The 27,893-nt window shown below is 41.4% G+C and overlaps 2 protein-coding genes across 2 annotated transcripts; one reads left to right on the top strand and one right to left on the bottom strand.

Annotated features, from left to right (window-relative positions):
- The first annotated feature begins 448 nt into the window (after window positions 1-448).
- On the top strand, window positions 449-5,054 carry LOC130070121 (uncharacterized). Its single transcript, XM_056234407.1, has 5 exons — window positions 449-536; window positions 667-854; window positions 1,008-1,172; window positions 1,246-1,489; window positions 5,016-5,054. Exons 1-5 carry the CDS (start codon window positions 534-536, stop codon window positions 5,052-5,054), a joined length of 639 nt encoding a protein of 212 aa, XP_056090382.1. The 5' UTR covers window positions 449-533.
- Window positions 5,055-5,201: 147 nt separating this feature from the next.
- Window positions 5,202-12,975, bottom strand: ikbip (IKBKB interacting protein). The gene is made up of 3 exons (XM_056234843.1): window positions 12,720-12,975; window positions 12,518-12,635; window positions 5,202-5,853 (listed from the first exon to the last, which is right to left on the bottom strand). The coding sequence occupies exons 1-3, from the start codon at window positions 12,971-12,973 to the stop codon at window positions 5,206-5,208; spliced, it is 1,020 nt and encodes a 339-aa protein (XP_056090818.1). The 5' UTR covers window positions 12,974-12,975; the 3' UTR covers window positions 5,202-5,205.
- Between the last annotated feature and the right edge of the window lie 14,918 nt (window positions 12,976-27,893).

Here is a 27,893-nt window from a genome sequence, read left to right on the forward strand (position 1 = left end):
ATGTTTTGCACATACACTACAATTGAGCTGGAGAGCCGAGACATCATAAGCGTTGTCACTGTTGATAAAAGACATGTTGGTAGGAAGAGCACGTCTATGGAGAAGGATGCCTTCATCAAAACATTTGATGTCCTTTTGAGGGAGTTGAACATCAAAGAAATAGTGACTGACGCACATGTGCAGATTGCTTCACTCGTGCGTAAGAATATTTTTTGAATTTGAGATGGTGATGGTTGCATTTTTGTAATGTAATGTTTGTTTCATAACAGATCCAGAAAAGGGGAGATACAAGGAGAAGGGTGTTTTACATTGCCTTGACGTCTGGCATGCTGCAAAGAATCTCACTAAGAGACTTCATGTTGTGAGTGACATGATTTTCATGTTGAGAGTGACATGCAAACATCATCTCGGCCTGTTGAAAGAATTCAATTGTTTCAGTAATGTCAGGGCAAAAAAGTATACTTGCCTGGATAAAAGATATAGTAAACCACTTTTGGTTTGCTTGTCAACTTGCAGACAACAGAGATGAGTTTATGGTGAGTATGATCATTCAAAGTGCATGCAATAGTATTGTTAAGTACTGTAGTAATAGATGTCAATTTTGCTTCTACTATTACATTACAGAGGTTCTGGGGTGTTTATGTAAAAGACATTTGTGTATTTTAGGGTGTGTGGCGAGGTGTACTCCACCATGTCAGTGGAGTACATGAATGGGCCCTTGGCAGATGCCTCCATGGGCCTTTGGGTGATGAAAGAGAGGTCATACCCCCTGGATCTACAGCACATGTGGCTCTGTCACAAATAGTGCTCAACCGCAGATGGCTCAAGGATATTGAGAAGTTTCTCACCTTCCGGTAAGAATGTTTATTTTGTAGGTATGGCCATCTGAATAATTGAATAAAAAGTATGTTACTCTAAACAGCTATAATCCAATTTTTACGTTGTTCAATATGAATATTCATTCCTGACCATGACCCATTGTCATTTGATTTCATTATATTTCCTAGGACAACTTCACAACTAGAATCCTTCCAAAACCACATACTCATGTATGCTGGCAAGCGGTTTGCCTTTTCATTTGAAGCCTATGAAGCCAGGACATTTCTTGCGGCGTTGGACTACAACCACCACAACAACCGGCCTGTACATGTCAACAACAAAGGCCAAGTGATGTAAGTGATTGCTATATGACTTTTCAATATAATGCATGTTTAGAGCACTAATGTAATATAATTTATTCTGCAGGCAAAAAAGACTGTACAGCAAGAAGTCACAGCGCTATCGGGTACAAGCAGTGAAAGAGGCAAAAGTCTATAGTTACATCCCTGACCTGCTTATGAAAATTCTAGGATTACGACTTCAGTCTGCAGGAGGACTCCCAAGAAAACGAAGCTACAGACCAGATAACCCTCGGTTACTGGGACCCCTGTCTGGCATTGTGCCCCCTCCTACAGCAGATCTGGTGCAGTCACAGGTCCAAAGAGGGCAGGTCTGTTGTGAAAAACTTGTTATTCTTTTATATAAGCAAGATATCTATTTTCATTCATTATTTTAGTTACATCACTTCAGTGTTGTTTTTCTTTTCCATAGTAAACGAGCCAGCCGCAGGATGCCCTCATCCAAAATGTAAAGTTCCATATGTGCACTTCTGCTGACACAGCCAGCTGGATCCTGTCTACAACATCTGTTCTCGATGTCACTAGGCATCAATCTGCAGTTGAGACAGGTGCACCAAGTCAAAGGACCACTGTTAGGTGGAGCTAGTCCGGGTGTAGCTTGCCTATAGTCCATGATGTCAAAAAGGACACCCGGTAAACGAGTGACTACCATCTCGAGTACTTCATCCCTCTCTTCAATTGTCAGTCGTTGTAACTGTGCCTGCAATCATAAGTATTCATTGATATTACAATTTTGGCTGGATGTATGTAATTGGATCGTGTACAGTGAGACCAACCTGCAATTCTGCTGTCCTGGCTGCAGACAGCTGAGCCACACGTTGTCTGTCCTCTTCACTGATTAATCTAGATCTTGATTGTCCTCTGCCCCTACCCCGTCCTCCTCCCCTGACCCCTCCCCTGCCCCTACCCCGTCCTCCTCCCCTGACCCCTCCCCTGCCCCTACCCCTACCCCGTCCTCCTCCCCTGCCCCTACCCCTACCCCGGCCTCCTCCCCTACCCCGGCCTCCTCCCCTGACCCCTCCCCTGCCCCTACCCCTACCCCGTCCTCCTCCCCTGCCCCTACCCCGGCCTCCTCCTGACCCCTCCCCTGCCCCTACCCCTACCCCGGCCTCCTCCCCTGCCCCTACCTCGGCCTCCTCCCGACCCCTCCCCTGCCCCTACCCCTACCCCGGCCCCCTCCCCTGCCCCTACCCCGTCCCCCTCCCCTGCCCCTACCCCGTCCTCCTCCCCTGCCCCTACCCCGTCCTCCTCCCCTGCCCCTACCCCTACCTCCTCCCCTGCCCCTACCCCGGCCTCCTCCCCTGACCCCTCCCCTGCCCCTGCCCCTACCCCTACCCCGTCCTCCTCCCCTGCCCCTGTCACTAGTAGTTCTGCCTCTCCCCCTTGGTCTCCCTTGTGCTCTGCCCCTTTCACTGCTGTCACTGCTATCATCAGTGCTTCTCACCACAGTAACATCAAATTGGTCAGAGCTCGTATTCCATCAAAACGAGGAAAACGTAAAATATTTTGGTATTGTGATAAAATACATGTTTTATTCTGAACATTGCAGGAAGGGAAATACAATGGTAAAGGGGTAAATATTTTTACTTTACTCATACTGTTTAGCAGACTAACTATTTACTAAATAAAGTATTGACACATTTCACATTAATGTTTGTCAGTGTGTATTGTCCCTGTCAAAATATCTACTAAATAAATCAGCGCTACATGTAGTTTAGTGATTAGCAAAACAGTTCAAGATTCTTGAGTGTGATATAACATGCTGAAAAATATGACCGATAATTAGACACAAATTTTGAGTAAATTATAACAGAAAAAGGATGTATTGTTATTGGAATATTCTACTTAGCAGATCAGTAAAACAGGCTGAACCCCGCAAGTCTTCGGCGGATTAGCCTGTTTGGCTTTTATGAAAACGTCATGGTGACATTTGATTGTTTATTACCTTGAGACATTTGAGTGAACGTTGTTGACCAACCGGTTACGGTATGATTATTATTTTGAACTATTGCGAAGTAATCAATTATGTTGTTCATGAACGTGTTTTCATAACAATACAACCATAGGTGGATACAGTAAACACATACAAACACACAACACATAAACAAAGTTTTTTACTACCCCCGTTTTCCCCTCAACACATAAGAGTAATTTACTCAAATGTCATTCCTTCCATATATTTGAAATGACTTGCAGATTTATAACTTTATTACCTCTGAAGACATTTTGGCTGTACACCAAAGATCTGTGCGGCAGATGCTCCTTTAGTTACGAACAGCTCGTGCATGCGTGCGGTCCATGAGCGTGCACAACTCTGGTTGCAGTTTCGCTTGTCGCCAGAGGGGGCGTAGCTCTGCAAAAACTCAGAAACCTGCGTTTTGCACCTTTAAGACAATCACCTGTTTCCTGCAAGTCTCCTGTCCTTGTGAAACCATAGTGAACATTACATCATGATAACCCTTAAATAACATACAAGTTTAAGTTTAACACAAAAATACTTCAAAATAACTGCAACACGGTCTTCAACCAAGGGAAAGTTAGCCAGGAAATATGTTAACAAAGACAGGCAACGCTGGTTGACCACAATAAACATTCAATATTAGCAGATTTTTATCTTTTAAAAAAGTTACTACCCAAACCCCGAAGTTACGCAGTGCCAGTAAAAGCGACACAAACGCCGTCAGGCTATGGCAGACGTGTCTTTCAACCTATTGTAAGTCCATGTACCATCACAAGGGTTTTGGAAATATAATATGAAGGTTGAAAAACTGCATAGTGTTGCTTTAAAGGAAATGGGGGTGAAATAGTAAAATTAAAATACACACCTGTGCCAAAATGTATGCAGTTGGCATTAACAGGCAAAATTATCCACACATCCAGTCTTGGACGGTTTCTGGTCGACAGACTTTATGATGAATTACATGTGGTTTTTCTATGTGTGTGTGTGTGTGTGCGAACGTGAGGAGAACCGACTTCATACATGCATGGGAAATCACCCTGACAGCAGATGCTTAAAATTATTGAAAAACAGAGAGAACAAAAATTAGTTTGTCATTTATGCTCATCATTTATTTGATCAAAAATACAGAAAAAAAACAGTAACTTTGTGAAATATTACCCAAACTTTAGACACTGTGCAACACTTGACAGTAAACCTCCACCTGACAAACAGTGTTTATTAGTATGTTCATAAATTACGACAATATGAAAACAATAACTAGTTTTCAACATCAAGCAACACAATGAAGTGCAGCATAAAGAGACAAGTGGAGTTGTGTCTCCAGTCTCTGAGGTCTGAGTCTACACACTACTATCCAGAACACTGACGTCATTATCATGTGTTTACTAGTGTGTGCAGGACACTATAGTTCATTTATGTAAGTGAGGAGAGCAAAATAAAGTAAACTGTGACATATTACACCCAACAACTCTTCATACAGAGACTACCAGTGACATTTATACAAATTGGGGAGCAAATATGATTCCTCCACTTTGAGCTGACCATGTTTTGCTGAAGTGTGTTTTCTGTAATTGCTAATGCTCTTTTTACACACAGACTGAACAACATGAAGCATTGCTTGGTCACTGGTTGAGCTAAACTGGTATTATGTAATTGTGTAGTTAAATTTAACAGCTGACAGATATTCAACATAATTCATGTGTGAGAGTCTAACAGAAGGACGGACAAAACCAGTCAAAGTTCTTGTCATATTTTATCACCATTTCTTAAACTATAGCCAATAAACTGTGATGACGTGAGAAAAGTGTCTGAATGAGTGTTGGTTTGACTGTAGGTGGCGCTGTCACACGTAACGAGTGTCTGCCGGTGTCCTGCAGGAATACAGTGTTGTGAATGTGGGATTCGCCGCGCTGTGATTGGCTGCTCACTCCATAAGTCCCGCCTCTGGCTTTTACTGTGCGAGTGCGACTCGCGAATCGGCCGGAATGGACCGAAAGCTCACTTTGTCTCGTCATATTCCCACTTGAAATGACTGGTATCGCGTGTTGGTGGAGTTGAGCTCGTGGTTCAGGGCGTCGGGTCGAGTGTGTCCCTCGTGGGCTCGTGCTCCGGCTCTCGCTCTCGGCTCGTCATGTCTGCCGCCAGCAGGCCGATCCTCAGCGTCAGGTCGTCTAGCTTGGGCTGGAGGAGGGCGAGGTCCTGCCTGACGGTGAAGACCGCGGGCTTCAGGTCGTGTGTGAAGCTCAGGGTGCGGCGCAGCTTGGCTCGCCCGCTCTCCAGCGCCAGGACCCGCTCCGAGAGCTTGACGATGTCGTCGGAGAGCTGCTGCAGGAGTGTGTGTGTGCGGTCCAGTGCCCGGCCGCTGCTCTCGGCGCTGCTCTTGAGCTCGGACACGCGGGCGATGCTGCCGGCCAGCAGGTCCCCGATGCGCTTCACCATCAGCCTCTCGGTGCGGGACAGCTCCTCCTCCAGGCCGCGTGTGTGTGTGAGCAGCGCCTCCAGCTCCGTCTGCAGGCCCGTCACGCGCCGCAGGTCCGTGCGGATAGAGGCCACGGCGCGGTTCCGGCTGAGCTCGTCCCCCGCGGCCCGGGCCAGGTCCTGCTGGAGCTCCTGATGCCGAGAGCCGAGGCCCGACACACACTCCTGCAGGCGAGACAGCTCCGCGGACAGAGCCGAGGTCTGGGCGGAGACCGGCGTCTGGGACAGCAGCGCACACTGCACACACACACGAGAGAGAGGACACAAGTACACTTCAGTCAGAAAGAAGACCAGAAATTAAGCTTTTGCTTATAACATAAAAACACACACACATCATCGCACACTGGGACACACGCACACACATCATCGCACACTGGGACACACACACACGAACACACAGGGACACACACACAGAATATTATTATCTAATGGTTGGCAAGTGCTAACCTTGTGTTAACACCTATTGTTGATGTCCTTTAGCAGTACTAATGACACAGATGAAGTTTAACCCCATTGACTTCCACTGTAAGTGTCTCACTGTCACCCAGATCTGTGCTCATAAGTGTGTGTGTGTGTGTGTGGTGATCAGCATTACGGCTCAAGCGCTGTGGATTAAAGGGATTCTATGCAGTTTTTTTTAGCTTAACTGAACAGCTTCAGAGTTATTGAAATGGTTATTTGACTTCTTTCGGGCTGAATGGTGGCCTTCTCGCCCCCCCCTGGTGCCTGTGAGCGGAAAAATCCCACTTGCAACTTTGGTGCGGCGGGCCGTGTCAGGAAGTATCGCGTGATATCAGCTCTCGCGATGTAACATATTCCTTTACGGCACTGCACACATACACACAAATACACGAAAGCATTGTCGGAGGAACAGAGAAAGAGGAAACGGCAGACTGACCGAGCGAGGAGTCGGACACGAGCATAGGCATAATTTGCGGGTGTGAAATGTCCCCATTGAAACATCTCGCGGCACGGATAACATCTCCAGTTAACTCTAGTAGAGCATTCATTTCGTTCGTTTGTTAAATAAGAGGCGATCTGAAATGTGTTGTTTTTTAAATCAAGTGACCAAAGTGCTTGCCGCTCATAGACTGTGGCCGCTGCGATCAGTGGCGTGGATACAGTGTTCTGTTGTGACGCGCATAGTCTTCACACGGACGCGCGCCTCAATCCGTTGCGGGGACTGAGAGACTCTCTATATTTGTTACGGTGAAATCACAAAACCTAATGCACAAAAAACTTGTCCATGCTTGATATACAATCACTAATAAACAATCGGTTTTGATGAGGAAAATAAACTATACTACTAGTACCGATTAGAACCCAGAACCTCTGACACACTTGGCAAAAGTTCTGCCACTGGACCATTAAAGTTCATGGGGATAATAGTCGGATCTATGCATTTAATCACGTGAAAATTCTCACCCCTAACAACATACACTCACCGCCCACTTTATTAGGTACCCCATGCTAGTAACGGGTTGGACCCCCTTTTGCCTTCAGAACTGCCTCAATTCTTCGTGGCATAGATTCAACAAGGTGCTGGAAGCATTCCTCAGGGAGTTTGGTCCATATTGACATGATGGCATCACACAGTTGCCGCAGATTTGTCGGCTGCACATCCATGATGCGAATCTCCCGTTCCACCACATCCCAAAGATGCTCAATTGGGTTGAGATCTGGTGACTGTGGAGGCCATTTTAGTACAGTGAACTCATTGTCATGTTCAAGAAACCAATTTGAAATGATTAGAGCTTTGTGACATGGTGGAAGTAGCCATCAGAGGATGGGTACATGGTGGCCATAAAGGGATGGACATGGTCAGAAACAATGCTCAGGTAGGCCGTGGCATTTAAACGATGCCCAATTGGCACTAAGGGGCCTAAAGTGTGCCAGGAAAACATCCCCCACACCATTACACCACCACCACCAGCCTGCACAGTGGTAACAAGGCATGATGGTTCCATGTTCTCATTCTGTTTACGCCAAATTCTGACTCTAACATCTGAATGTCTCAACAGAAATCGAGACTCATCAGACCAGGCAACATTTTTCCAGTCTTCAACTGTTCAATTTTGGTGAGCTCTTGCAAATTGTAGCCTCTTTTTCCTATTTGTAGTGGAGATGAGTGGTACCCGGTGGAGTCTTCTGCTGTTGTAGCCCATCCGCCTCAAGGTTGTGCGTGTTGTGGCTTCACAAATGCTTTGCTGCATACCTCGGTTGTAACGAGTGGTTATTTCAGTCACTGTTGCCCTTCTATCAGCTCGAACCAGTCTGGCCATTCTCCTCTGACCTCTGGCATCAACAAGGCATTTCCGCCCACAGAACTGCCGCTCACTGGATGTTTTTTCTTTTTCGGACCATTCTCTGTAAACCCTAGAGATGGTTGTGCGTGAAAATCCCAGTAGATTAGCAGTTTCTGAAATACTCAGACCAGCCCTTCTGGCACCAACAATCATGCCACGTTCAAAGTCACTCAAATCAACTTTCTTCCCCATACTGATGCTCGGTTTGAACTGCAGGAGATTGTCTTGACCATGTCTACATGCCTAAATGCACTGAGTTGCCGCCATGTGATTGGCTGCTTAGAAATTAAGTGTTAACGAGCAGTTGGACAGGTGTACCTAATAAAGTGGGCGGTGAGTGTATATTAGATCTCATTAAACGACAAATTAAACACAATGCACTATTGTATACTATGTAACACGTCACGCCATGTCACGCTCTGCGTGAGTGGTATTTACGACATTAACGTTAAATACAAGTTCTCCACAGCGACTCTAGGGGTCACTGTTTGACAAAAACGGGATTCCTGCCTGTTGTCCCTTTAAGCTAACGACACTGAGCGCTCCTGTAACGCTCAGGCACGGTCCGCTGTCGGGATACAGCTGTGCGGTGCGGCTCAAACTCACCCTGATCCGATTCAGCACAGGTTTACAAACAGTAACATTTTAATACCAACACTTATCAAACATTACACAAGACTTATATCTGAACATATTATTTATGAAAATGTTTTTAAACACTTTTATTAAAGTTTTGTTTTTGGCAAAAAAAAAAGAAAAACTGCATTCCGACTTTTTTTGCATTCATTATTTTCCCAACTTTTTTTTTTTTTTTTTTTTTTTTTTACATTTATGCTCAAAACATCATAACTGAACAATTTAATATGACTGTATAATGAAATGAATGTTTACTTTTGCCAAGTTGTCTCATCTTTTGTTCTGTAGACTCTGCTTCTTGCACTTCACACACACACACACACAAAGCTGCTTGGTCACTGATTGGTCCCTGATCAACCAATCACAATGAGAGAATAACCCATAACTTAATCTGACTGCACTTCAGGGCTCACATAAATCCGGCATGGCTAACCCAGACTGATCTCATGAAATTACGTATGTATGACACGCATAATCGCTTTTCAGCGTGTTTATCAACGCCGTTGACTTAACGTTACATTACTGTATATATAAATATATGACCTACCCCAACCCCGTCCCTAAACCTACCCGTCACTGGGGTTAATACCATTTATGAGTCTTCCCCTACCATCCTAGGGAAAAAAATATTGCTCCACAGATGTAGATCTACATTTTGCTTCATTTCGCTCGGACATTTAACGGCGTACACATACACGCGGAATCACTCGGACATTTAACGGCGTAGACATACACGCAAAAGATAACGGTTTGTTTCGGCGTGGACATACACGCGGATAGCTCAAAATGCGTATAGATAACACACCACTTGACTAGAGGGTGGCGTGTATGTTTACGCAAAGTCATGATGTCATGTTGGCTAACCAATAGACCAGAGGCCCGTACTGTTGCTTTTGAATAGCTGTCTATATGGGTCAAAGTGGTTTAATAGTGTTTCAGACAGATTGAAAAAAGAAATGATAGCTCATTTCTATACTGAAAAATATTTTGTCAGTAAAACTAAGTGGGGAAAAGCTCCTTTTTTAAGCTTAATAGGGTAGTAAAAAAACTAAAATTACAAAATATAACCAAGAAATGTTATTATTTTGGGTCTGTACATTTGCCTTAGTCGAACATTAAAATATGCAGGTCAAATGGACCCACGAACATAACAGTTATTTAGCGTGTGTATGTCAAAGCTAGGGTTGGGTATCGTTTTAATCTTAACGATTTCGATTCTGCTTATCGATTTCGATTCCAATAAGGTAAAAAACAACAACAAAAAACAGTTATCATTCACATTTAGTCTTATTGCAAAACATTTAATTGTAGCGGAATATCATGAACAAAGATTAACAGGCTAAAGAACACTTATACAAGGAGCGTTTGCCTGAGGTTTAAAAACACCATAGAAAAACAACTAGCCTAACTAATATCAATTTCAAGCATTTTTAAAGACAAGCAAAACACTCAGTAATTAAAAAAGAACAAATAAGTAAGGGATAATGTAAAGCGAGGCGGTTGTTATAGCGAATAGTACAACCCCGACAGGCTGATCAGGACCAGTATCCCGCTTATTACATGGCTACCTACCAGATAAATCAATAATTTTGACACAAAATATTGATTTAAAAAGGAGTTTATTGATTTAAAGGAGTTTATCCTCCAGAGTGAACAGAACTGTGTCCATAGCAACGCTCTGTTTTTCATGGCAACGGTGTGTTATACTTAGCAACAGTCTGTTACCAAGAAATAACAGACCGCATTCTACATTAGAATTCAACCAAGCCATGTAATAAAAGAATTATAAATTGAAATATCAAATAAACAGTGTTTTAAGATTTTCAGGTATTGAGGTACAGAAACTGTAATCACATGTAAAATAACACTGAGAAACTTTTGTAGCTATATTTGTAATGTATATTTAATTTATAAAGTGCAGTCAAGAACGAGTGAATTTTCTCTCTATCTGTTGTTTGATTAGTGTTAGCATAGAGACGGCAGGAATATTAGCCTGCTGTCACTTTAAGAGCTGCACGGATCCAGTATACTCATACACACACACACGCCTGCGGTGCAGAAAACTGAGGCGTCTCACGCTTGAATTGTCTAAAGTCATATTGAAATGCGCACACAGGAATCGATAAGAGGAATGGAAATTTTCATTGTATAACAAGTATCCGATTCCTTACCTCAAGTGTTGAGATTTTCAAATCCCAGCCCTAGTCAAAACACATCAGAGTGTTGAAACATTGCATGTTTGTTCATGACCCTAAATGAGAAAAAGTCACACAATTCCAAGAAAAAAAACACAGGTTAACTGATATTTCCGACAGCTCAAAGATCAAACCGGGTCACATTGACCCCGCCACAATCCATGAGGGAAGTAGAAGTAGCGTATGTGCGGGTCCGGCTCCTGGGCTCAGCTCTCGCCAGTGTCGGTGTTAGCCTGTGGTCTGGGGTGGCGTCTCCTCGTCCTGCGCTTCTCCAGGCTCTGCACCTGCTCCTCCAGCTCCTGGACTGTCCTGCGGGTGGCGCTGAGGAGCGCTCGGACACGTAGCATGGAGCGCACGGCCTCCTCCAGCGCCTCCTCCTCGCCCTGCTGAGCCCGACCGGCCTCCTCCCTCAGCCGCTCCTGGAGCCCGCGGGCCTGCGCCGCTAGCCGCTCGAGTCGCTCCTGCAGCCGGGACACGCTGGAGTCACTCTGCTCCGCTAGCTCGCGCACCCGCTGCAGCTCCTCCTCCTCGCCGCGCTCCAGCGCCCGCGTGTTCCCGCGCACGCCGTCCTGCACCTCCTGCAGACGCTCCCCCAGCCCCCGCAGACGCTCCTCCAGCGCGTTCACCTGCGCCGCCACCTGTGTGTGCGCGCCGCGGGAGTGGGTGTGTAGCGCGCGGAGCTCGGCGCTCTGCTGTGTGTGTGTGTGGAGCTGGCGGGAGGACGAGTCCTGATGCTCCCGCAGCGCCGCTGACGTGTTGAGGACGGAGCCGAGCGAGAGGCGCAGCTTCGACAGGAGTGTAGCGGCGTCTGCGGAGGCCTGGAGCTGCGTCACAACACACACACACACACACGCGTCAGCGCTGAGCTAGCGCTAATACTGCAACACAAGCTGCGTTTCCATTACAGATTTGACCAAAACTTTTACGATATTTTCTAAATTTCTGAAAAAAAAACTATTGTGAAATGCCTGAGCATTTCTTTGAGGTTTAGAAGCCAGTATTCCTGTAATTCTTTTGTGTTTTATGAGTTTGATAAAGAACTCCGTCTCGTCTTCTGTCCAATCACTCCTCATCAGCAAAATGTTTATTTATAAACCATCTCACACGGACGTAAAAAACTTTTTTGCGATATATAGGAGTTTTTGCGAAATTGACGTGTTTCCAGTGGGCGTATTTTCAATTCGCAATTTCAATTTGCGCAATTTGAAGGGTAATGGAAAGGCGGCTACAGTCTGGGAGACAGCATACGCACTGCAAACACTAGAACAGTAACTCCTTTACATTTCACTTTAGCTTTACAGGAGTTCACTTATATTTATATTACACAATTCTGACTTTTTTTCCCTCACATTTTAGGTTTTTTTTCCCCACACAATTTTTACTTTTTTGTCTTTTGAAATTCTGGCTTTTTTTCTCACAATTCTGACTTTTTCCCCCTCACATTTCAGATTTTTTCTCTCTTGAAATTGCAACTTTTTTTACTCGGAATTTCAAGTTTATATCACGCAAGTCTGAGGGAAAAAAAAATCGAAATTACCTTTTTTAATGTTTTATTCTGTGGCGTAAACAAGCTTCCATATGGCTGTATTGTTTATTGTTAGTTCAGATTAACTAATGTTAACAAAAAAAAACCTTAATGTAAAGTATAACCCAAATGAGTTTGTTTAGTGTAAACAGTGTAAAGGTTTTTGAAGAATATATGAAACAAGCACAAACTCAACTATGAGATTAGTATTTAGAGTGTATTTACTGGATTACACAGACCTGCTGTGAGACTTCAGTCAGTTTCTCGTCGAGATCCTCCACCCTGCGGCTCTTCTCCTGCAAATACTCGTACTTTTCCCTCATTTCTGCTAGCGTTGCGCTCTGCTGGAGATGCAGCCTGCGGAGGACAGATGAAAGCACACTTATAGACAGAGGAAAACTGATGTATTTTTATTAATGTTAGAGACAGAAGTGAACTGACCACGCGACGATGACGGAGAGCGCGAGACACATCAGACTGACGGAGAACTTCACGTCAGCACTGAAACTCTCTCTGATGATGACGGACTCTTTCTTCTTCTCATCAGGACTTAAACTGTCTTTCTTCTTCTCATCAGGACTGAAACTCTCTCTGATGACGGACTCTTTCTTCGTCTCATCCTCACTTCTCCGTTTCTCCCCGTTCTGCTGCTTGTTTGAACTCTTCTGTCGATGTTTTATGTCGCTGATCTGCATGTTTGAAGGTGCTAAAGGCGCTCCTGAAAGTGTGTAGATGTGAGTCTAGAGAGCAGATGTCATCCTCTGTTAAATCGCGCCGTGTGTTTTCCCCATCAGATGCTGGGAGTTGTGGGAATCGCCACGCAGCAGTTCCGCTGAAACCTGAGAAAACAGAGAGACAGCAGGAGCGCGAGTGACGCAATGAGGAGTAGGCGGGGCTTATACGGATATAAATAATATATTTTTTTAAACTTTATTATACATTTAACTCTATGCTGTTTATATTTCATTCAGTGACTATTCAAATTAGTTAACGTAATTATTTAGCTGTGTGCATTATTTTGATGACACACACATGTACGGTACTGTCACGTGATACCCGTTACTTTTCTCGGCGCTGGATTAAACGGACCTCTCATAGTTGCTTGATAGAGGTTTTCGATGAAGGTTTTTTTGAATAATTATTTTGTAGAGATTACTTTAGTTCTTTTATATATGCGTATCAGGAATTAATCACTGGACGTGAACGATTTGAACGATTATATGTCCTGGACTGGTAAACAAATGTCGTTGATAAGTCAAACAGCGCTGTAAAATGTGAATGCGTCTGTGGGCACAGTATAACATTAACGAGAACGGACCAAGACTGAATGAACTGAGGGAAACTAAATACAGAGACTGATGACAATAATGAATAGATTATTACAAACTAGATTAAAAAAAGTTTTGTAGACAAACTTTAAATTTGCTTGAAAAAGCCTTGCTAGAAAGCTTGAATAAGTTTTAAGGTTTTGAGTTTGATAGATAGATAGATAGATAGATAGATAGATAGATAGATAGATAGATAGATAGATAGATAGATAGATAGATAGATAGACAGACAGACAGACAGACAGACAGACAGACAGACAGACATAGATAGATAGATAGATAGATAGATAGATAGATAGATAGATAGATAGAGACAGACATATAGATAGACATATAGATAGATAGATAGACAGACAGACAGAGACAGACATATAGATAGATAGATAGATAGATAGATAGATAGATAGATAGATAGATAGATAGATAGATAGATAGATAGATAGATAGATAGATAGATAGATAGATAACACTGTTGTGCATAGATGGCACAAATTCAGCTCAGCACCGCTTTTGATGATAGCCAAGTCACGTATTAAGTGGCATTTGATTTTATTGCTTTTAAAAATAATACCGGTAAATAAAGTGAAATGTCATAATGTAGACCTACAATTGTAAACACTACAAACATACATAGCTATAGGCTATTTTTGTGCCCCCACTCCACAACAAATCCTTTACATTTAATGATATTCAGAACAGGACAAGAATGTAAAAATAACTAAACAAGCCAAAACTAAATAATTTAAAGCGAAAGTGAAAGTAAGTGGTGTTGGGCTCACGTAAAAAATGTTTTTTACACAAATAAATAGCTTAAGTAGGCTAAATGAATACATATCCTTGCCTAAATACATATAGAAATGCATAAATGTGTAGAGCCATTTACAAAAAGTATTATATAACATGAATGATTGTGGAAAATCCAAATATAGAAAAGCACATGCATAACTCATGCAACATGCAAATGAGGAGGAGCTGTCAATCAATCATCGTTAATCTCTGTCATTGTCTGATTGCTGTAATGAGTGATTCAGAAACATCACAGGAGGTAGACTCTCGTTAAGCAGTGTTTGCTTGTGTCCGGGATCTCTGCTAGGCCTGACTGCAATAACATCAATACTAATGTTATGTTAATGTGCAATTGCAGTGCTTTCACAACGACCAGACAATGTTTTCAATGCGGATAAGGAGAAAAAAAAAATTCAGATTTTCATTTTTCCAGCCATTTAGTAATTCGTTTCTCTCATCTCACACACGTATACGTATTTATTTATGCAGCAATGTGTGGATTTGTGTATTCGTTAATGTTTTGTTAGTATCTTTATTTATTCAGTGCTTTTGCAGGATTCGTCTTGATACTAGGCCTTGGTGTCAAGGATGAGTACACACAGGTCACCAAACTATCGAAAGTGCTGCGTTTACACACACAAGTCAGACAACGACAGGCTGATGTGTGATATAAAGACACTATTTTAACCGTTTTATCTATTTTTATCTAAAAGATTAGACACTACATAACACAATGCATTTTAAGCATAGGAATGATCATATTTATAATATGTTACGTAATGTTAATTAATTTAAATACAGTCATTTATACATATTCACCACTGTGAATAAATGTTGTTATTGTACAGATGGTAGTCGACCAAAACCTTTGATACAATCTTATTTTGTGCAGATTATTAGAGCGCATTATCATTTAGGTTTTCTCAAGCAACAAAATATGGACACATGATGTAAATAAGACTTTCATTGTGTAGCCAGCTTCAACAATACACGTTTTTGTCTTTCTCTACAATCCATTTATGATTTTTATTTCTCATTTCTTTCTTGAATCTGCTAAATTATCACTCACAAGATTTAAGACTGACAGTGATAACCAACGGATGAAAAATGCACATATCCGCGTTAAAATCTGATTTATCTAAATATTTTTGTCCCTTTAATGATTAAATACATACAGTATATCTCTGTAGTGATGTGAGCATGTTGTATTTATTATGTAAATAATAAACATATAATTTAAATTAACCTTTTTTATTTATTACAGTGTCTGTTAATAAGTAGCTGAAATAAGCTGTTAATTATTAAGACTAAAACTAAAATGACTTAAATAAAAGAACAAAACACAACTATAATAACATTGCTCAACTATATAACTTCTCCCCATTAAATTTCAAGAGTTATATGTGTCAGAACAGTTTTATTTGTCTAAAGAGATGACCGTTTTGGCATTCACTGTGATTAGAAAATAAATTAGTAATAATTTAATAATAAATAGAGTAATAGCTTACAAAATGTTATTATTGCGACATTGCGCGTTGGATCTCTCGCGCAGGCAATGACAGTTTCAGGGAAGCAACACAACACTGCCTATAATACATGCCTTGTGTCATTAAAAACAATTGCAAAAACCAATCGAGATAATTGTATAGCTTTTATTTCTTAAAAAAAAATGTGTAAGTTTCCCTGTTTTTTAGAGTTATGAACCAAATCGTGATGATACATTGTTAATTCTGTAGCTGTTAGAAATGAAAACTTGCAACAAAAACAAGTGCCTCATTCCGGTCTTTATTAGTGTTACGGTACACGGTGGTAGGAAGCACAAAGAGTCGAAGAATAGAAATAAACAGGATTTAATTCCAAACTCAGGAGAACACAGTATAACATTAAACACAGTAAACGGACCAAGACTGAATGAACTGAGGGAAACTAAATACAGAGACTGATGACAATAATGAATAGGAGACAGGTGACATGGATGAAGATAATTAACTAAACACAGGTGAATAAACTGAGGACAAACGAGGAGCGGGTAAAACTGAATAGGACTAAACCAAAACACTAAGAAAAAGGGGAAAACAAAGAGTCAAACTGTAACAATTAGCAGTCGACTGAACAACGACTTGCGCTGGGGAGACGAGCTCAGCCCAGGATTCTTGGGTTATGGAATATATAGTGAAAGTTTTAAGGGGAGTAATACAGATCTAACCAATAGAACCGTACATTACCTCATACATATCATAAATACGTTGTATAACAAATCTATAAATGGCCAGATTCCGGCTAGTTATCCACACAGACCGTGGGTCCAGAAAGGCCCTCAACATGCTTTAAAGGGCATATTGCAGGTTAGAGGACCCAACGAGTCAATGTATAGAAAAATAATGTGGGAACCCGATTTTCTTTCAAATATACTTATAAATACGCTACAGAGGCGCTTCCTTCTGGAGTCGTTTTAGTGAGAAAATGTTACTTCTGCACCCGAAATGGGCGTGACGTAACGGCGGGAGAGCGGTCGATTCAGACAACAGGAAAACAATGGATCGCAATGACATTTCGGACGCTGAGGAAATTGTTCATACTCACTCGTCGTATGATGGACCACAGCCGTACAGTTATGAGCCGCAGGGACAGGCCAGGATTAATGTTAGACAGAACGGTCAGAGACACATTGAGTTGTGGTGTGAGGAGAACCAGTGGAGAACAGGGCAGGTGTCTTGGTGAGAGACCAGTGTTAGCTTAGATATATACACGTTCACTAACGATATACACTGTAGGGCTGTCACTTTTTATTCGATATTCGAATATGCATTCAAACATGACGTGAAATATCCGTAACCGAACTATAAATAAACTAACCGGTTTTTAAAGTGCCATGTTTAGCGCATTTTTTACAGTCTATGATTAGACCATTTGTATTTTATTTTATTGTTTGCCATCTCATCCAGTAGCGGGCACTCTAAACGTATTGTAGCGTCGGCTCCTGTCCAAATAAAGCGAAAAATAGCCAATAGCCACCCTGTTTTGAAAATGGAAGATTACAGAGGCACGTGACCGATTCATGGCGGTGCAGACGTGAATTGTGTGCGCTCCACTTACAACTCGTTACTTTCAGTTTATTAGAAAGCAAACTATGTTTAATTACGTCAAAACCTCTAAAATGTTGGTATCACATAGCACTGGTGCAGCTAAAGAAACCGATCTCTCTCCTGTCAAGAAGAAATTCAAGGAATCATCGTCTAGCATTTCCAAAGCAGACCTGGACAGCGCCATCTTAGTAGGAGTGAAGCAGGCCTTAGCTGAACAGAGAGCAGAGCTAAATGAAATCGTCACTGCCGCGGTAAAAGCTGCTTTAGATGATGTGTTGCTCCCGCAAATATTGGATCTTAGACTTGAACTGAAGAATACCACTGACACTATAACGACAGCCACTGGCCAGATTGAACAGCTGGAGAAATCCATTCATCGACTTCAGTCAAGATGCGATTCTACGCAATCAGCAGCTAGACATGACAGAGACCAGGTCAACGCTATGAGGCTGAACATTGACAAGCTGAGCCCCAAGGTGGCAGATATGGAGGACCGAAGCAGAAGATCCAACCTGCGCTTAGTTGGGCTGAGTGAAGGAGTGGAGGGTGACAACTGCATCGCCTTTTTAAAGGCGAATCTGCCTACGTGGATCCCATCTGTTGCTGACCGAGACATAAAAACAGAGCGAGCCCACCGCCTATACTCCGATAAAACAACCAACGTTAGCCGCTCACGCACAATTATATTCAAGTTGCTAGACTATACTGATAGACAAGCAATCCTGAATGGTGCAAGAGCCGCTTATCCCGTTAAGCATGGCACGGACACTTTGCGCTTCTTCCCGGATTTCAGCACAGAAACCACTAAGAAACGAAAGGCCTTTGCGGAGGTGAGAAAGCGGATAGAAGCATTCGGGATTCAAACGTTTCTCTTGTTCCCAGCCACACTAAAGATCACCTATCGTGGTAGGCAAATTTTATGTCGGTCTCCATCTGAAGCAGAGCAGTTCATCCTCTCTAACAACTTGACCTGCAGTGGGGCCAGCTCCTCATCTAGGCGGGAGGACGAAGCGCCGGAGGACCGTAGCTCTGAGATGGATACACACCAGATTGATACAGCAGAGCATCAGCGACAGCCTACACTGACCATTGCAAGCAACATCGCAAGCTAGCCTGTTCAATGTTTCAGTACGGGACTGTGGACTTTTTTCTTGATGCTGTAATATGGGTGAAGTATGATTTCTATTGTTTCCATTTCAGCTGAGATTATCTTGACGCTTAACGCAACAGGCATATCACTTGTGTTGTAGGCTAGCATAGACTGCAAGAGCAATCACAAGATTTATCTAGTCTAGGTCATTCCTTGGGTCGATAGCTGAGGTTTATTTTCAGTTTGCGTCTGTTGGAACCAGACTACTGATTTTTTCATTTTATTTACTATTTATTTTATTTGTATATGTATATATATATAATAAAAAAAATATATATTTTATTTTTTATTTACTTGTTTATTTATTTATTTTTATTATTCGTTAATTTTACAATTATTAGTATTACTATTAGTTTATTTATTTTTATTATCATTTAATTTATTATTATTGTTATTATTTTATTTCTTTTCACTATGAAGGGGCGCAAGACCATATTGCTTTATTTTTGCTGAATACAGCATTATTGTAACGAGTGGGGTGGGGGAGTTTGCACCACTAGGAGGAGTCACGTCTCTTACAATTTCTAACTTTGTACTGGCCAAATGGGCTCTTTTGAACCCCTTGCAGCTTGTAAAGTATGTTCTGTATATAGTTTGGAATGTTATTATTTTGCTGGCAGCTATAAACTTTCTTGCGGCTCTTTTTTGCTCACGGTATTTTGCCCTAAGGGCACTAGACGGCTTATTGTTAATAATCGTTTCCCAGAAATGTTTTTCCAATCCTGCTGTACTACTACTAGTTGATAGGCTATGTCTGATCAAAATATTATATCCTGGAATGTGCGTGGCCTGAATTCACCGGTTAAGCGTACCCGTTGTCTAGAATTTTTGCATCGTAAAGCAATTAGTTAGTTCAAGAATCGCACTTGAAAAAGGAGGATGTATCCCGCTTTCAAAATAAAAAAAACAAGTTACTGACATACTCGTGTGCCTACTAATAAATCCAAAGGTGTGCTGATACTTGCAAAGAGGTCGCTACATTTAACCATAGACTTACTGGGAGGAGAGGACCTTGGCCGTTTTGCGTATGCGGCTGTAACACTAAATCATTCTAAACTCCTGTTGGTATCCATTTACGCTCCAAATGAGCCTGATCAACATTTTCTAAATAATATCTGTGGAAAACTGCTGCAATTTAGTGATCTGGATGTCATCATAGGGGGAGATTTTAATGCCTCAATTCATCCTCAACTTGATCGCTCATCTGGTTGTAACCCCTCTACTGTAATGTCCACATCCTCTCTAAATAGGTTCATTACAGAATTAAATCTAATTGACCCATGGCGCATACACAATCCCCATACGAAGGGCTACGCATTCTATTCCCTCAGGCACAAATCCTTTTCAAGAATAGATTATATCCTGGTTAGTGCTCCCTTGCTTCAGTGTGTATCCAATATTGTTATTTTACCTATTTTGATTTCAGATCACTCTCCCATTTTTTGTAATCTCATACCTGCTACAGCTCATGCTAAATTCCGTAGATGGCGCTTTAATGACTCCCTGCTGTATGATGCTACATTTATGGACCAACTTAGATCTGGGCTTATAGAATTTTTGGAAAGTAATACGGATCATTGCTCAAACCCTCAGGTGTTATGGGAGGTTACTAAATGCTATCTACGAGGGAACTGCATTGCCTTTTCTTCAAAGGCTAAGCATCTTAAAAATAAGCGCTTTGACTACCTTGAACAAGAAATAAGGTCTTTGGAACACCAGCAGTCCCAATCTTTCTCAGAAGAGGCTGCTCAGAATTTGTCACTGTTGTAAAAAGAGTACAATAGCCTGTCAATGTCTAAAGCTGAGTTCATTATTCACAGAACTAAGCAAAAATATTATTTTCATTCAGATAGAACTAGCCATATGCTTGCATTGAGGTTAAAGGAAACCGAGTCCAAAGCAAATATTGATATGTTAAGAAACAGTGATGGCAAAATAGTCACAGATCCTAGGGCTATTAATAATATCTTTAAAGCATTTTATTCCACATTGTACTCTTCAGAGGTGGTTCTTGACAGACACATATGCAAAACGTTTTTAGAGAACTTGAACTTGCCTATCCTACCAGAAGAGGACAGAGACCTCCTAGAAGAACCTCTAATGTTGGAAGAATTTCATAATGCGGCCAAATCTCTTAAAAAAGGGAAATCCCCCGGCCCTGATGGAATTCCCCCAGAGCTTTACCTGGCTGTTTGGGATGTTGTTGGGCCCTTAATCTTGAATTCTATGAATTATGCGATTAAACATGGTATTCTTCATAGGGACCAGAACACAGCGCTTATCATTTTGTTACATAAGAAAGGTAAAGATGCATTGAATTGTTCTAGTTACCGCCCAATATCTTTAATTAATAGTGATGTTAAAGTTCTGGCCAAAGCCTTGGTTTCCCGGATTGAGCCCTTCATGGATACTTTGATTCATTGTGACCAAACTGGATTTCTTAGAGGACGGTTGGCCGCAGATAATATGCGACGTTTATTGCACATCATTGAACATTCTCACACATATACTGACACTTGTGCAGTTTTTTCCCTTGACGCGCTCAAAGCTTTTGACAGACTTGAGTGGGACTTTTTATGAACAGTACTGGAACATTTTGGTCTCGGTCCTAAATTCATATATGCCATTCAAACTCTTTATAGTAACCCAATAGCTTCTATTTCAACAGGCACTTATCAGTCTCTACCCTTTCCATTACAGAGGGGTTGTCGTCAAGGCTGTCCCCTATCACCACTTCTTTTTGCACTTTCACTGGAACCCTTAGCCCAAGCTCTCAGACAAAGCCGAGTTATTGCTCCAATTACTTTATTTGGGTCGCAACATTATATATCGTTATATGCGGATGACATCATTTTGTATCTTTCAGGCTTAAAAAACTCTATACCTAACGTCCTAAAGTTATTCCACCATTTCAGCAGTATGTCTGGATACATGATAAATTGGGATAAATCCTCCTTAATGGCTCTTAACAATATCCCTCACCACATTTCCCTTCCTAATAATATTATGTTCACTAAATCATTCACATACCTAGGAATCAGAATAACGGATTCTTTGTCAAGAATCATCCAATTAAATTTTAGTGAACTCAGCCAGAAAATAAAATTGACCTTCAAAGATGGACTAACCTTCAGATCTCAATGCAAGCCAGAATCAGTACAATTAAGATGAATATTCTACCACGCCTGAATTTCTTGTTTTTATGGTACTATTTACACCACCTCCCAAATATTTTAAAGAGTTAAACTCTGCAGTATCTAGATTTGTCTGGAATGGCAGACAACCCAGAATACGTTTTTCTGTTTTGCAGCGCTCAAAATTAGAAGGTGGCCTTGCCCTCCCTAATTTTCAGATTTATTACTGGGCAATCCAGATTAGAGCTATGCGAACTTGGACGGACAAAGACAGTAAAGTGCCATGGAGAAACATAGAATCAGCTATCGTACATCCCCATAGACTTCAAGATCTGCCCTTCACAGGTATAGGACAACGCAACCCGCACCATAAATTTGGCAAGGTTATTTCATCCACTTTAGCTGCTTGGTACAGTGCTGGAAAAACAATGGGCCATTCAAAGAAATTCTCTCTGCAATCTCCTCTATGGCATAATGCTCACTTCTTGTCTGACCAACAACCTTTTGTTTACCCTTTGTCATCTAAAGGGGTTTTTACTTTTTCCAATATTTTTGACAGGATTGGTTTGCGCACATTCCAGGATATCCAAGCAGAATACAGCCTACCTGGCTTTTCTTTTTTCTTGTACCTGAGGTTGCGATCTGCTATGAAAGCTTATGGCGTGCCATGGAATTCTGTTTTGGCTGACCACCCAATGTTTAACTGGATTAATCCTGTCAAAGATCCTAGAGGGGCGGTCACAGTAATCTAGAATTCTTTACTCAGTAGTGTTCACAAGCCTTTAAAGATACTATCAAAGTGGGATTTGGAACTTTCCTGGTTAGGATTCCACCCAGACTGGGACACAATTTGGTCAAATCTTGGCCTTACCTCTAAAAACCTTAGTCATGTACTTATTCATTTTAAGACTATCCATCGTTTCTATTATACACCTTACAAGCGATATTGCATGAAACATATACCCAATCCATTCTGCAGTTTCTGTAACCTTGGCGCCACTGGCACATTTTTACAAATGTTTTGGGACTGTCCAATGATTCAACCATTCTGGAAGTATGTGACTGTTAGGTTGCATGATCTTACAGGTCTATACCTGGATTTGGACCCATGTTTACTATTATTAAAAGATGATTCAAAGTACCAATTTTCTTTACGCGACAAAGTTTTGATGGCAGGGTTCACAGCTGCAAAGAAAGCTATTTTGCAGCTGTGGATAACCCCAGATACAAATTTGAAGCAATTTTGGATAGTCTCATTTCATTACATAGTTTGCCTTGAGTGTACAACTGCCAAGATCAATAAGGCAAAGTCAACCACTGTAAACACCTGGATGAATATAGCCTCTGCCCTTAAAGAGCTTCTTTGAATTTTCTACAGTTAATAAGTTAGCTGCCAGTGTTTAAGTGTTCGTATGGTGGTTGTTGTTGTTTTTTTTTGTTTTTTTGTTTGTTTGTTTTTCCCCTAAATGTATTTCTATTCTCATATCTGTATGATATGGGTTGTTTATTGATTGAAAATAAAAATCATAATCTCAACAAAAAAAAAAGGAAGATTACACAGAACGGCCAGCCTGAGTTGACAATTACGACCCCCAACTCGTCTAAAAAGTAGTGTCTGGAAATATTTTGAGTTCTACACCGTAGATACCACTTCTCTCAACATTGACGCGCTAATACCTGTGTGCCAGGCACGTGTGCGCGCTCGTGTTCTCCACCGCGGAAAACATCAATAAAAAGAGAGCCGCACTTGATCCAGATCAAGTTGATTAATTGGTGTTTCTAGCAAACAATAATAAGAAATGAATTAGGCTATAGGCCTTACTCCTGCTGCTGTTTAAGTTGTCACGTTATTGTTTGTGCCGTGCTGTTCCACTTCTGTTTTTTTCCATGTAGCCTAATTTAGTGATTGGCTATGCATGGTGGCACTTCATATAGATTAAGTTGATAACCTTCTGTTTAAAACATTTAGTCAAACATTATTTTTCACACAGGCCTGAGTCCTGTTTATGACTGTCAGACTGTTAATAAATGTGTGATCTCCGTTACGGTGGTTTTTTTGGGGGGCGGGGCTCGCAGATATTCGAAAATATTCGAATACATATTTGATATCCGTTCGAATTTGATTTTTCTCAAAAGTGACAGCCCTAATACACTGTGCTCACAATATTGTACAGATTATTACCATCGTATATCAGTTAATAGCAAAGCTTTTATTGGTCATCTAGGAGTATTGGAACTTACCAATAACAGAATCTAATAAGCTTTGATCAGGCGTATGTCATGCTCATTAATATCCATCCAGACTAACGTTACATGATAACTTAGTGGTTTCTCATCGAGAGACAGAGAGATATTTGTATTCCTGATAGCCGTTTTTGTTCCGTAGGTGCTTGTGTGGGAAATGCGAGGCAATGTTCTCAGCCGAGGAAAGTCAGTGCTGCAGGGAGGATGCATACTGGGCCTCAGTGGAGAACGTCCCCCCAGCCCTGATGTGCAGTGCCTGACTCTGCACCCAGGCTTTGAGGCTCGCTGTCTGAACCCATGTGTGCTACAAATAGCCTGTATGCACTTCAGACAGGAGCATGGACCTCTCCAGGCCAGCAGACACGAGTATGTTTAGGGTAGCATCCCATGTTGAACTCCATCATATCGCCGGGATGATAATCCTCCGATCGCACCCAGGCACGAAAAATAGCACCGTCCTTTTTCTTTTTAGTGTGACCGGACTTCGTTTAGCTCTGCGTTGTGTTTGTAGATGAACGAGACCGGACAACAGAAAGTGCTCAGGACAGATTTTATTCTGCATGAATAAAAAGAAAGATCAGAACCGAGTCGGTGGCCTTCTCTTAGAATTCAGCCTGTCTCTCTTCAGTCGCATTTACCGCGAACTGAAACACATTTGACATCTTTATAAACATGTATTTTAGTTTCTCATATAATCAAATCCTGTTTGTTCAAAAGATTTCATAAAAAAAAGAAGCATTTTACATAAATTCAAAACAATATTAACAGAAGAATGAAAGAGAACATACCTGCATGAATAAAAATCTGTGGTCTTCTCTTACAATTCAGCCTGTCAGTGAAATGCATTATTTTAGCCAACAGAGCTTGCACACTCATGCTTAATGAATTCTCTCCGAAAAATACATGTTATGACTCATCACGTTATTCACAGAAACTCCATACATGTTTGAATAAGATTAAAGTGCATTTCAGAACAAAATTACATATTGTATTACAATAAACAAAACTCATATCAAACTTTTTAGACGGAGCATTATTACAACTCACCTCTCTTCTTATTTACCGCGGCGCGAACTGAAGCAGAGCAACTGGAACCGGAACATGAGTCTTAAAGGAACCACGCACCGTATTTAACAATACTGCAAAATAACCATGTAACCATAGAAATATGACATCTCAATTAATATAAATCAAAATTAGAAGAATGAATTAAATTAAATACAAAACATTGAAAGAAATATAACAAATGATAATAACAAAGGGAAATATTTTGAGTGAAATTATTAAAGGGGAAATGAAGCAGTCAGTCAAGTTTACATAATTTACAAGATGGATTACCACTATAATCAAAAATTATATAAGAAACATGACAAATGTTAACATATAAAAGAAAAAAGAAACACCGTTATATCTTTCGCGGCAAGGGCGCCGCCATTGTGCAGTATTATAACTGGTGACGTCACGGGGTTGGTTGGCTCTGTGCTGAGTTCAGTAAAATACAGTGAAAGATGCATGTAAGCTGGTCGATCCAGTGAACAACTAACATCATTATTAGCTAACAGCTGTAAGCATGAACTAGCTAATGATAACTTAGTGTTTAGCTAGTGAACTTTATTAGTACCAGACAAAAAGACGACGTCTAACGTTAACAAAACTGCACATGGAAACATTGTTCGTGATGTCTGCAATCATATTCCTGTCTCTTGTCAACACCATGGTCAAGATCAGCGTCCTGACAGCAGATGGATCGTGCTATCGTGGCGTAATAATCTGTGTGGTTGTAAAATGTATTACCTGAATGAAATGAAATCGATGTATCGTCCTGTGGAATTATTCATTCACAGATAGCATACGAACTACGAAGATGTTCATCTAATAAAGATCTTCATCGCTGGCAAACAATATGATAGATTTGCCGATTTGCTTTCACTAGACTGTACTGTAGGTCCACGGCCACTTCATCCAACGCTCTTGATGCTCTTAAATCTTCCTGTTACAACTCCGAGTCGAGTGTGAATTGAAAGCGCTTAAGTGATTCAGTGCGTGCAGAAAACTGAACAGATCATTCAAACTGATTCGCGAACCGATTTAGACAGATCTGCCAACTTGTTTGATGAAGTCTTTGAACAGAATCAAAAAAAAAAAAAAAAAAAAGAGTGATTCATTTGTAAATTGAGCATCGCTCGTGCCCATAAAAAAGATACAGCGCGCTTGGAATAAACTGCGCATTTAACAACGTTTGCATTAAAATAAAGTGCGCCGTTTGCATCCCTGCATATAACGAGATTTGGGCCATTTAGGCTGTATCTTTTTTTATGGGCACGAGCGATGCTCAATTTACAAATGAATCACTTTTTTTTTCTTTTTTTTGATTCTGTTCAAAGACTTCATCAAACAAGTTGGCAGATCTGTCTAAATCGGTTCGCGAATCAGTTTGAATGATCTGGCTCAGTAGTGTGTGTGGCCTCCACGTGCCTGTAGTTTAGTTTAGTTTGGGCATGCTCCTGATGAGGTGGCGGATGGTCTCCTGAGGGATCTCCACCCAGACCTGGACTAAAGCATCCGCCAACTCCTGGACAGTCTGTGGTGCAACGTTGCGTTGGTGGATGGAGCAAAACATTATGTCCCAGATGTGCTCAATTGGATTCAGGTCTGGGGAACTGGCGGGCCAGTTCATAGTATCAATGCCTTCCTCTTGCAGGACCTGCTGACACACTCCAGCCTCATGAGGTCTAGCATTGTCTTGCATTAGAAGGAACCCAGGGCCAACCGCACCAGCATATGGTCTCACAAGCGATCTGAGGATCTCATCTCGGTACCTAATGGCAGTCAGGCTACCTCTGGGGAGCACATGGAGGGCTATGCAAAATATGAAAAGACAATGCAGAAAAACAGAGCGCATGTGGCGGAAGACAAAACTTGTAGTCCATTATAACATCTACAAAGACACCATCCATGCTTTCAATATGGAACTAGGCAAAGCTAGACAGACTTTCTTCTCAAATATTATAAACAGCAACTTAAACAACACACGCACTCTTTTTGCTACTGTAGAGAGACTGACAAACCCCCCAAGCCAGATTCCCAATGAAATCCTCTCAGATAGCAAGTGCAGTGAGTTTGCTTCTTTCTTCTCTGAGAAAATCAATAATATCAGAAAGGTGATCAGCACATCATTGAGTTGCGCAGGGGTCAGAGAGATCAGACCACAACCTGAGAAAGCAGCTACTATGTCTGATTTTAAAGAAATTGATGGCAAAATTTTAGAAGAAACCGTACGGCACCTTAAAACATCAACCTGCGCCCTTGACGCACTTCCCACATCTTTTTTCAAAAGTGTGTTAAACAGTTTAGAAGCAGATCTCCTAGAAGTGGTAAATGCCTCACTTATCTCTGGGAATTTTCCAAACTCCCTGAAAACTGCAGTTGTCAAGCCCCTCCTGAAAAAGAGCAATCTGGATAAGACCATATTAAGCAACAATAGACCGATCTCAAATCTTCCTTTCATAGGCAAGATCATTGAAAAAGTTGTCTTCAATCAGCTGAACAAATTCTTAAGCTCTAATGGATACTTTGACAATTTTCAATCTGGTTTCAGATCGCATCACAGCACAGAGACAGCGCTCATAAAGATAATAAATGATATTCGCTTAAATACTGATAAAGGCAAATTATCAGTGCTGGTACTACTCGACCTCAGTGCTGCATTTGACACTGTCGATCACGACATACTTGTTGACAGGCTGGAAAACTGGGTGGGGCTTTCTGGGATAGTCCTAAAATGGTTCAGGTCATACTTAAAAAGGAGAGGTTATTATGTGAGTATAGGAGACCATAAGTCTGAGTGGACATCCATGACATGCGGAGTCCCTCAAGGCTCAATTCTT

Source organism: Rhinichthys klamathensis, unplaced genomic scaffold (genome assembly GCF_029890125.1).
Source record: "Rhinichthys klamathensis goyatoka isolate OS25496 unplaced genomic scaffold, OSU_Roscu_1.1 h1tg000018l_1, whole genome shotgun sequence".
Classification (NCBI taxonomy): domain Eukaryota; kingdom Metazoa; phylum Chordata; class Actinopteri; order Cypriniformes; family Leuciscidae; genus Rhinichthys; species Rhinichthys klamathensis.